At 38.1% G+C, this 12,721-nt stretch overlaps 1 protein-coding gene across 11 annotated transcripts in view; it reads right to left on the reverse strand.

Annotated features, from left to right (window-relative positions):
* Positions 1-12,721, reverse strand: part of Bnc2 (basonuclin zinc finger protein 2) — a 413,122-nt gene that overhangs the window by 336,506 nt on the left and 63,895 nt on the right. For 7 of the 11 annotated variants that reach the window (XM_058586357.1, XM_058586356.1, XM_058586354.1 and 4 more), the window contains exon 2: positions 6,946-7,035. The exons of the other annotated variants lie outside the window; for them this stretch is intronic. In XM_058586357.1, coding sequence (XP_058442340.1) covers positions 6,946-7,035 — 90 coding nt within the window. The remainder of the gene's footprint in view (positions 1-6,945; positions 7,036-12,721) is intronic. 11 annotated transcript variants of the gene reach the window in all.

Here is a 12,721-nt window from a genome sequence, read left to right on the forward strand (position 1 = left end):
ACACTGTGTTTCTGTGACATTCTCTATAAAATAGAGAATACAGATAAGACAGTATCATCTTCTTCGAGGGTGGTTATGAAGACCAAAGGAGAAAATTACTTAAAGTATTTCTTTAATTCCATCAGATGGGGTAGGGTTGTGGTTCAGTGATAGAGTGCTTGCCTAGCACGTCTGAGGCACTGGGTTCGATCCTCAGCACCACATTAAAAAAATAAAGATACTGTGTCCATCTGTAATATAATTACATTAATTATATTAATTAATTAAAAAAAATTCCACTAGAAAGCCAGACTCGAAAAGTCAAGGGCTGAATGTTTTCTCTCATATGTGGAAGCTAGAGAGAAATAAGAAATAAAAAGGGGGGCTCTCATGAAAATAGAAGGAAGAACAGTAGAGTGGAGGAAGAAAATCAGGGGGAGGAGGGTGGGGAAGAGGAGAGACTGCAAAATGAAATCAACTGAACTATGCCATGTGCACGTATGAATATATCACAATGAATTGTACTTATATGTATAATTATGATGTACCAATGAAAAGAGCAACATATAAATACATAGAAGGAAGAGAAGTAGAGGAAGGGAAGAAGGAGAGAATATGGAAGTCCTGGGGATTGAAATGGCACAGCAAATTAGCTGGGCGCAATAGTGTATATCTATAATCTCAGCCATTAGGGAGGCTGAGACAGGAGGAGAGAGTTCAAAGCCAGCCTCAGCAAAAGCAAGACAACTCAGTGAGACCTTGTCTCCAAATAAGATACAAAATAGGACTGGGGATGTGGCTCAGTAGTCATGTGCCCCTGAGTTCAATCTCTGGTACTCCCCCCCCCCCAAAAAAAAAGGAAGAAAGAAAGAAGAAATGAAGCATATTATAGTCCATGCATGTATGATTATATCAAAATGAGTTCCATTATCATGTATAGCTACAATGCACTAATAAAAACATTTTTAAAAAAATTTTTTAAAAATTCAACTACATACTATCACATCATCTATATGCTTAGAATGCACCAGGCACTACTATAAGAGTTTGCATGAATTTTCTCATAGGATCCTCATGACAACCTACAAGGTAAGTGGCATTATGATCCCTATTGTATAGAATACCAAACATAAAGAAGTCACATAACTTGTCTAAGAACATGCAAACTGTAAGCAGTGAAGCCTGAATTTGAACTCAAGAGTACACCTACAGGCAAGTTCTTCAAAACTTCATCACTAACTCATTTACCTTTCTCAAGAGAGGAAACCATCACTGGGAAGGTTTATTTAACACAGACTCGGAGGTGTCACACAAATCTTATTCACTACGACTCAACAGCATCATCAAATGTCCAGTAATTCCACTGAGACATTTTCAGGTTTCTAACAAAAGAACAAGGATGTACAACATCCACAGATATAAGGAGCTAGGAAGACAATTCCAGACTGCAGAAGGAGCCAGAAGAGTTGAGTGGAAAAGCTAAAATAGATCCAGTTATTTTGTCCTAGTGAATAGAAACATAAATACCAAAAGAGAACCAACTAAGAAATAAGATTCACTTTACAGGAATAGGGAAAGACTTGTATTTATCATGAGTGTGTAAAAAAAGAAGAGTGCTATAAAAACAAGATATGTAGAGCCAACAAACTTCATTGACATTTTCAGTACCACTGACCCTGAAAGTTAATAACACTGCTCGCTGAGGTCTGATTTCACAAGGCATTCCATATGGAACAGGAACGTGAGAGCCTAATAAGGATGTATGATTCAAAAGCAAAGGGATTAGTTAGCTAAAATAAGTGGATTCCTCTCTAAATATAATCCACTCATAAGGACATTTAGAACATTTGTATCTCATTAGGAGTATTAAGTGAGAAAAGATTCTCAGTACCAAACAGTCCTAATTATAATGCATCTTAGGAAATAAAGTGAGGTTTCTTAACTAAAACAGAAAATGCACTGCAGCAAACAGCTTTCATATAATAACAGAACTGTCAACAAAGTCAGACTCCAAAACAAACCTAACTGTGAAAACTGAATAACCACTCTAACAACACCATGCTTTTTTAGATTATTTCTCAATACTTCACAGTCTTCTTTCTCTTATTATCAATCATAACAAGCCAAAGTAGAAATAAGATGCCTCAGCAAAGAGTGCCCGATTTATAAACAACAGAAACGAACTGACAAACCAAACATCAACTTTGTCTGCCCATCACAGCCCTCACCAAGACGTCACAGCGGTGAGAACGCGAGGGTCGGCAAGATGTCTCCCGGGTGGTGAGCACTCGCTACGGGAAGGCTCAATTCCAGTTTTCAACCCCACTAAAAAGGGGTACATGCCTTTCACATCTTGAAACAGAAAACTGTTCAGCTGATATATAGTGGATTGTGTGACTTAGTTACAGATTATAAAACAAGAAGTCAGAGGTGGCGCCCAGTGCCGGGTGTCGATGTCACAGGCTCCACCTTTCTTCCTCCCAGGTGTCCTCCTCCTGCTGCCAGCCTGGCCCACTGCCTCTCTGAGCATCACAGCCACATTCCAAGCAGTCATTTGTTTTTCATTCCACATGGAAAACTTTCACTATCCCACTCCCAGCAGTCTTCCTCTTACAAATTATAGGCCAGGACTTGGCTACATCCCTGCTCATACAACCAATCACTGCTAAGGGAATGCAATTATCATTACTGATTTTTTTTTTGTATTGATCATGAGATTGCTCTTATCTTCCTTGCTGAGATCAAGGTCTTTCTGTTCTCACCTTCTACCCCCAGTCACCTGGAAAAAGAGATGTGGGACAGATGACATCAGTATTTTTAGGTAACGCATTAGTATTTACCTCAATTATTTCAAAAAACCACGTAACAACGATGAAAGGGCTGCTTTATATGAGGAAGCACAACAGTCAATATCACTACCTGGACCTGGCTAAGAGAACACTCCACCACTAGACAAACTGAGGCACCAAAAGGCAGTGAACTATTTTACTTGTTAGGTGAGTAAAAACCAGTAGATCAAAGCAGTTTTTAAAATGTACAATTTCTCAGCCAACAGCTAGAATCAGAAGAAACAGTCTAAGTTCTCTTCAATTTTACATCTTCTAACATGATCTAGTTGAACAATCTTACCTAACCTCACCTCTCTTGTCGGTCTCTGCTTAGGGAATTGGGACAAGGGGGAGTGGGGGAATAAGACACGAGTTTAGTTCTGTCAATCACTCTTTTCTTCCTTTTTTTTTTTAATTAGCTGTCCTTTCTAATTTAGGCAATTTTTTCCCTTCCTTGAAAAGCAGTGTCAGGGTCAAGTTATCTGATTGAAGGAGGAAAAAAATACAAATACACACACACACACACACACACACACACGTGCAAGACATCTTGTGTTCGTGCTTTTCAGTTGACGGCTTATGGTGAAGGTAAAATTCAAACACCTTAAGACACATAGAATGCCAAACCCTCTTTGGGTGCACGGACCATTCTTTCTATATCTCAACTTTACAGACAACATTCATCCTGAAATTGGAATCATTACGCTGATCCCTTTATAAAGTACAAACACAAATCTATGATTTTTCTTATTATTAAGCTAAACTGTATCACACATTCCTCCACAAAAGCATCCATATTTGCCACCACTGTGCTTTGGGCTGTTGTTCCCACAGGAACATCTGCTTTGCCAACTAATGCTATCATTTCCATCATCTGAATATTATCAGTTGAAACTCAGAATCCATCTCCAATGTCCCCTTTTCCTTCATGCATGGGAACCATCCTTTAGGGTTCATTCTCTGTCCAGTTCAACTCTCAACCTCCCCAAGGCCTTTCACTGACCTAAAGAAAAATGCAATTCTTTATGAAGGTCCCCACAAATACTGAGACTGAAAGGGAGACTGGCTGTAGTAGAAGTGGGAATGTTGCCTGCATCTTTCCTTTTCTTTGAGTCCTTTAAAGCAATGCAGGAGGAAAAGAAAGAGCAGAGGAGGAGGGAAGGCGCAAGAGAAGACAGTAAGAGGACTCCATTCCTGACTGGTTTTTCTCTTCTTCAGGGATGCCCAGTCTGCACACATCTACACAACAGAGCAGACACAAACACATAATGACTGCTAATTCTGCCCTTTTTTTTTTTTTTAACACACTCCAGAAGTCACTGCAATACCGGAAACATTTGGGAGACTGAGCCATCTGATGACAATTACAGGAATCCTGGAAGGGAAAAGAATGCTCAGGGAAGGCCAGACGGCCATTCAATTAAGAACCTTAGCTCAGCCCCAGAGCGTTCTCTTCACCCTCCACATCACTGCCGGCAAGAGGTGACGGTGATGCTGTTATCCACAGTTCCAAGCTGATCCCAGGGAAAGGCATGCTCATACACAGTGCTCCAGAGAGGACAGCATGATTTTTGGTTTGCTTGGTTCTCTCATCCTTTGAAGTAGGACACTTCATGACTGTCATGAGTTTGGTTCCCAAGGGTGTGAGGCTTATAGGAACCACGACCTTTACAGTAAGATGATTTAAGAGGCAAACCACTGGAAATGTTAGTATGAAACTAAAACTTTCCAACTTCCTTTATTCCTTGAATTGATCCTTGTAAAATAACACGTAAGGCAGTTGGGAGGTAAAGGCTGTGGTTAAGAGGAGAAAAGGAGCTAACATTTACTGAGCATCTCCAAGAACAAATCACTTTTAGGATTTGGAAACAATGCAAAGGAGATAGCATCCCAAATTTTATGAGAACTAAAACTCAAAAAGATAATACACCTTGGGCTGGTTTTGTGGCTCAGTGGTAGAGTGCTCGCCAAGCACATATGAAGCACTGGGTTCAATTCTCAGCACCACATAAAAATAAATCAATAAAATAAATAAATAAGGAAAGGTATTTAAGAAAAAGAAAGACAATGGACCAAATCCCAAAGCTCTTGGATTAGAGCCTCAAACCAATCGGACTCTAAAGCCCATGTTCATTCCAACAAGTTATACTGCCAGTGGGTCAGCTAGTACATAAAACAAATGGAACCAGGATGGCACTATCTAATCAAGGCATGACTGACTTAATTTCTTTATTCTTAAAGATTTTATATAGTTTTATGTTCATTTCTTATCCACTAATATAAGTATATTTACATGCCAATAAAACTTCCACAAAAGTCTGATCTTTCAAATAATCACATCATAATACCTTTTAAACTGAAGTTCCCAATGTAAAGTCCTGGGCTAACAGGACAAAGATACTTAAAAATGTGAAATAGCACATGCTCAATAGAGATGTCTAAAGATACAAGGAAGAAGAGTAAACTGTTCAAGAGGGAATCATGATTCCGGACTGCCTGCTACTTCAAGAGAACTAACTTAAGTGTATTCATAATCACATTTGGTAAATCTTTATGTTAGAATTATAATCAACTCAAACACCAAAAAAATGTACAAAATCTAAAATTAGGGTTGCTAATTACCATTTAATTACGTTCAACCAATGCCTTTTGTGAGTCTCTAGGGTAGTTAAGTGTTAAAACACTTGAAATTTCTTAAGTAGAGTCAGAAGTAGAATACTTGCTTAACTGGTTAACAAAAGCTGGGTTTCTACAACGTGGCACCCAACAGAGAACTGCCCAACTTCCTTACACATGGTGGTAGCAGCAGTAATGAAGTTACTCATGGTGATGATGAGAGTAACAGCAATTTTTGGTTATGAAGTCTCAGTGTTGGTCACTGTTCCTAACCTTCAATATCGATTTTTGGATTTAACCCTCTCTAAATTTCTTAAAGGTAACAAATGTTTTTATCTCCATAAAGTAACAAGCACTTGAACTCAGAAAATCTGAGTTCAAGTCCCATTGTTGGCTCTAATGGCTTGAAAATAGCTTTATCTTTCTAAAATCCACCTTCTCGACCATACGGTGGAAGAGTTGGGCTGGAAGCACTGTGGATTAAATGAGCTCTCATGTACTATGAATCGGATGCCAATCTGAAAATATACATGCCCCTCCCAACCCATGGAAAACACATATCACCACATAATCATGTCCTTCAACTTCATTATGGCTTCACAATCTTTCCTAGCACAGTACACCAGGAAGTCATTAATAATCAACACATTCTAGCTTTGAAAATGAAAACACCTTGGGCTCGAAAGATGATAGCATCACCTAGTTTAAAGCTAGGTCTGCCTCTGGTAAGTGTCACAAAAGGCCTGGCGTGGTGGATTACAGGCAAATGGGACCAGGAAGGCTGCATTAGGAGCATTGCGAATTCAAGGCCAGCCAGGGCAATGTAGCAAGATCCTGTCTCAAAATGGAAAAGGAAATAAAGAAGGATGAAAAAACAATATCGGCAACAACAACAATAATAAAACCAAAAATAAAAAAGGGTGAAGATGTAGTGGTGGTAAAGAGCACCCCTGGATTCAGTCTCCAGTAACACACACACACACACACACACACACACACACGAGAAAAAAAGAAAATAGAGAGAGAGAGAGAGAGAAAGAGAGAATGCATCACCAAAATCCAAAAGCTAAATCTCTAGGGCTAGGGGTGTAGTTCAGTGGCAAAAGGCTTTCCTAGCATGTGCGCAGTGGTTCAATCCCCAGCACTGGAGAAAAAAACAAACAAAAGCTAAAGCTCACCAGCTAGAAATTTGAACCCCCCCCAATGAGAAAAGTCAGTTAATACCAGGGATAGGCTGAATAGTCGAGAAACTGTGGTTTCTTGCCACCCCAGAAAGCTGGCTGACCTAAGCACTCACATATCTAGAAAACAAAGGTACAACTCTAGTCGGCCAGGGTGGGGCAGGGGAAATCCATGCCAAGCCTCAGGAAAGGAAGCAGGGCTATCCCACCAAAGAGAAGACTGCCTCCAAAAGGGAAGTGTGGGATATCCACAGGGGGGGGGAAGAGGTCCAAATCCTGATTTTCATCTGGCCCTGCTCCCATGTATTAAGTTAATGTTTTAGCTCAGTGAAAGTAATTACCAGCCAGGCTCTGCAATCCATCAATTCACCCTGGGCATTCCTGCTGATTCTTTCTTTGGTCTCTAGGACCCAAGAATCCCTTTTGTTGATCTGCAAGTGCAAAGGAAAGGTTGGTTGTTACTAGTTTCTCTTTCTATTCTAAATTTCTGCCAAGTAATTAGGAATAGAAAATGAACTATTTTCAAGTTTTTTAATGGAAGCTATGGGGGTTAAAGTAGGCATAGCCTCTCACAAAAATAAGATTAAAACCATACATCTTTGACATGCCCCCTCCCAAGTAGAATGGACAAATGTAATTTGGCTCTAGGCTGTGAACTCAGGGACTTGATCCAAATCACCTCCATTCTAATTTAGGTAGTCTGGCAAGAGTAGCTTAGTCAATAAATGAAATGTATACGGGTTTACAAGAGATGTTCATATATCCTCACAGCTACCTTTATGGAAAATGTTATCGGCATTCCCATTTTACAGAAAAGGATAACAAAGCTCAGAGGTTAAAATACTAGCCCCAAGGTCATATTTAAATTGTGACACAACAATCTCCTAATACTAGATTTCTATACAATTTTTCCAAGTAACTATAATATGGTTTAGAGGAATTCCTCCAACTGGAAGTAATATTCAAAAACCACATAAAGAACTGTTTTAAGTTTTTTTTGTTTTTGTTGTTTTGTTTTATTTTTTGGTACTGGGTATTGAACCCAAGAGTGCTTCCCCACTGAGATACATCCCCAGTCCTATATTCTTTTTATTTTTTATTTTGAGACAGAGTTTCGCTAAATTGCTGAGGCTGGTCTCCAACTTGGAATCATCCTGCCTTGGCCTCAAAGTCTCTGGAATTATGGTCATGCACCACTGCAGCCACTTCACATGTTAAGAACCTTATGAAAGGGTTAGGGATGTAGCTCAGTGGTAGAACACTTGCCTAGCATATGTGAGGTCCTGAATTTTATCCCTAGTACTGGAAAAAAAATTAATGAATTAGAAAGCCGTAAGCATCAGTCATGTAATAGGCTCATGTTTGTTTTGCATTCCCCACTTAACTACATAGACATGATAGAGGAAAATCGGAAATCCCTCTGCAGTGCTCCCTACCACTCCCCTGTGAATCCATTTCCATTGCACAACTACACTGATGAGCAATAATAAAAACATGCCCACAGAATGTATATACAGGGTAGAAGTGAAGAACCGAGTGGCAATAATGACATCAATGTTGAGTCCCTTCTGCCATTTAAGCTAGAAAGACAACTATTGCCTTGGAAAACCAGCAGTCCCATGAGTAGGGCATCAAGGACAATACCCACCACCAATCCAACACCAAGTGGCTGAGAGTGCTGTGGAGTCACATGCTGCCTAACAACTGCTTTAGTCAACAACGGACAACATATACATTGGTGGTCCCAAAGACTATGATGAAGCCAAAAAACGTCTAGTAAACACATGGCTGAAAAAGAGACAAGAGGAAAAAACTGCAGAAGATGAAAAAGAACAACAACTCCCAAGAAGATTCACAGTGGAGGGTTTTAGCAGAAGCTTCTGAAGATCTCAAGAAGCTCCTTAAAATATTGGGAATGTAGACCCTGAAATGGAATGGTTTTCATTAATAGAGAGGAATGTTCATGGTACATTATCTGCTTGCAAGCAAATCTATGATGGGGAAAACAAAAAGCCATGTAAGCCACCATGAGCATATTTCTAAAAAGAGAAAGAACTCCTCAAGAAGAGCCTCAGGCAGGCGCTTCGGGGAGGAATTCTGGAAAACATTATTATCATAGAAGATGTCTCCATGTGTTATTGCCCATGAAGACCTTTTAGTGGGGCAAAATGTGGACTTGGAAGACACAGATATTGATGATTCTGACCCTGCATAGGCCTAGGCTAATGTGTATATCTGCATGCTAGTTTTTGTTTTTGTTTTAGTTGTAGATGGACATAATACCTTTATTTTATCTTTATCTATCTATCTATATCTATATCTATATCTATATCTATATATATATATATATATTTCAGTTGTTGGTAGACCTTTATTTATTTATATGCAGTACCGAGAATTGAACCCAGTGCCTCACACATGCCAGGAAAGTGTGCTACTGCTGAGCCACAGCCCCAACCCCACTTTATTATAATTTTATGTGGTGCTGAGGATCGAACCCAGTGCCTCCCATGTGTAAGGCGAGCACTCTACCACTGAGCCACACTCCCAACCCTGCATACTAGTTTTTAACAAAAAAAGTTTAAAAAAATAAAAATGTTAAAAATTTTTTAAAGTTTATATATATATACACACACACACATACATAATACATACATAACAATTTTTTTTTGTATAGATGTATACTATACTTGGGGAAGTGGGGAGGGTTGTTTGTTTTTTGATACTGGGGATTGAACCCAGGGATGCTTAACCACTGAGCCACATACCCAGCCCCACCTTTTTTTTTAAGGTGCAATTTTTTTAAAATTTTTTAAATTTTAATTTGGTATATATGACAACAGAATGCTTTACAATTCATAATTTTTCATATCTCTGGTTGTACACAAAGTGGAGTCATATCTTTCATGTCTTCATACATGTACTTAGGGTAACGATAACCAACACATTCCACTGTCTTTCCTACCCCTATGCTCCCTCTCTTACCCTCCTTCCCCTTTTCTCCTTTGCCCTATTTAGAGTTCATTTAATCCTCCCACCCCACCCCAACCCTACCCCTCCACATTGCAGCATATTATGAATCAGCATCCTTAAATCAGAGAAATTATCCAGTATTTGGTTTTTTGGAATTGGCTAATTTCATTTAGCATTACATTCTCCAGCTCCATCCATTTACCTGCAAATGCCATGATTTTATTCTCTTTTAATGCTGAATAATATTTCACTTTGTATATATACCACATTTTCTTTATCCACTCATCAACTGAAGGGCATCTAGGCTGGTTCCACAATTTAGCTATTGTGAATTGTGCTGCTATAAACATTGATATGGATGTGTCCCTGTAGTATGCTGTTTTTAGGTCATTTGGTATAGACTGAGGAGTGGGATAGCACATCCACAGCCCTTTTTATATTTTTCTTTTTGAGACAGGGTCTACCTAAGTTGCTTAAGGCCTTGCTAAGTTGCTGAGGCTGGCTTTGAACTAACTCATGATCCTCCTGCCTCAACCTCCCAAACTGCTGAGATTATGAGCACCACTGGCCCAGCTATGTTTGTGTTTTAAGCTGTGTATCATTACAAGAGTCAAAATTTTAAAAAAATAAAAAGTTTATAATTTAAAAAAATTTGCAGTAAGCCACAGATAATTATTAAAGAAATAATTTTTATAGTTTTAGTGTAGCCTAAGTTGTACAGTGTCTATAAATTCTGCAGTTTATAGTAATGTTCCAGGCCTTCACATTCACTCACCACTCACTCACTCACCCAAAACAACTTCCAGTTCTGCAAGCTTCATTCACATTAAGTGTCCTACACAGGTATACCATTTTTTAAAACCTTTTATTCTGTATTTTTACTGCACCTTTTTCTGTACTTAGAGACACAGATATTGCCTATGGTATTCAGTGCAGTAACATGTTGCCAAGGTCTGCAGCTTAAGAGCAACAGACTATATCTATGTAGCCTAGGTAGGTAGCAGGCTAGGTATACAGTACACTCTACCATGTTCACGCAATCATGACTTGGTATTCTGAAGTGTTCCCATTGCTGATAGATACACGACTGTACAGACCACACGCACGTTGTTCCACTATATAGAACCAAGGAACCTGCAACTAGAACTGGCAACATTCAACTCCTTAGGCACATCAAAATCTGCAAGTACACACATGTACTTTTCATTTAATAACTCCCCAAATAATATATTTTAGCTATAGATAATCCAAAAAGTGTAGCCAAATGTAAAGAAGCAGAAATTAATGATAATCTCAGAGACAATGACTGATAGTATTGGCCTTTTTCCTTCCAGTCTTTTTTCCCCTGACAGCTGGATTTGAAATACTTATTTCTATGAGAAAAGGAAGTATCACTTTGGTCAGGCAGTAACAAAAAGGGCAAGAAGAAGAATTTCCAGAAGAAATTAATTCCATTGTATTTATAGAATTAACTGAAATTTCAAGAGTAAAATCTTGATGCTAACTACAGCAAAAAAATGCATAAAAAAAATCCTTTGAGAAAGCCAAGAAGTGTTAGCATCTAACTTGTTCTAGTGCTACATCCACAAAACCAGAAAAAATAATAATCTATATTGAGCACAATGAGATACCATTATAAGAACTTGTTTTATTTTCTGGACCTTTTTTACTCTAAAATTCTATTTTTTCAGTGAAACTATTAACCCTAATTATTATATCACTGAGAGAAGAACTTTCGCTCACCCAAGAAGAAACTCCATATGGGGGAGCAGGGAAAGCAAAAGATCCTGTTTCCTTCTCAAAAGTAAGCTTCTAGAGGATACAAAGGAAATATTATCTAAGTATGTTATACATGTCTTTTCTGTACAAGTATACAGCCAAGTATCACAGCCGCTGTCCTCTGTAACTTGAAATGAATAGCTCAAAAGTAAGGCCAACTGGAGAATGATCTGCTTTTCACATTGAAAAATAAGATATTTAAGTGGAACTAGTGACCTCTGAAATGCTAAGAGGACCACTGGAACATAAATATGTTTCGTAGCAATTTCATTGATCATGTATTTTTAAGGTACTATTTAAGAAGGGCTCACATAGAAAAAGTACTTTTGTACTACTTACTGCTGAGTAAACACAAGTTTTAAATAATTTTCAGTGCAACAGACCTGGAATTTTATTCCCCACAGCCTAGTGATTTTAAATGCCCTGTGACCCTCTTAAGCACTGCCAACATCAACATCTGGTACCTGCACAAAGAAAATAGACTAAACGGTTTTTTTTAAAAAAAAATCTTTCATTTTCATCATGTGCTTTAAATATGTTTATAAGATAGTTCTCTTTCTGATATACCAAAAAATAAGAAATTATTCTATCTGGCAGTTGTATTATGTTTTTAAGTAAAAGGGAAAAATAATTACATCAAATCAAGTTGTTGCTAATGTTTTCTCATACCTCCTAAAAGAAGAGTTTTTAAAAATAGAGGTCTTTGACTTGAGTGGATATAAAAGAACCCCCAAATTACTAGTATTATTGCCTCATAAATACATACAAGTATAAAAAGGGCTTCAACATCCAAAACATATCTATCCTCTTCACAATTCTTTGTACTTCTCTGATTTTTATTCTGTGTAAATTTTTTAATGATCTTTAAATTCCTCAAAGATTTTCCAAAAATAATATTGATAGGACTATTGATAATCACTGCCTTTGAGTGGCACACTTTAGTAAACAAACTTCATGGGAGCTCATTCATTAAACCTCAAATGCTTAATGTAGAAAGTTTCAAGTGAATTTTACGAAGCTATGAGTAAACCCGAGCATATCTCACAAAGAAGTCAGTCAATGAAAAGACATGAAAAAAGCTAACTTGTTTTAAGATACCCTTTGTTATTTTTTAAAAAAGAGCCCCCCAAAATGAAACTAACTTATAAGTTAGTTGAAACCAAGGAATAATCCTTTATTGTATAGATTCAAGAAAGTTGCCTGGATGTTCATTTCTATATAAACTGCTCCCTGTCTGTGGTTCTGGCTGGAGTCTGAAGTTATCATTATGTAAGTAAAACAGCCCATAAAAGTTTTCCCCCTATTTCAATAGCATCAACTACTAACACACAAGACATGCAATGGGCAGTCCACAGCTAATGCATC

The sequence above is a fragment of the Marmota monax genome, unplaced genomic scaffold (genome assembly GCF_021218885.2).
Source record: "Marmota monax isolate L192 unplaced genomic scaffold, Marmota_monax_Labrador192_F-V1.1 WCK01_AAM20220418_F8-fsc00033, whole genome shotgun sequence".
NCBI lineage: Eukaryota > Metazoa > Chordata > Mammalia > Rodentia > Sciuridae > Marmota > Marmota monax.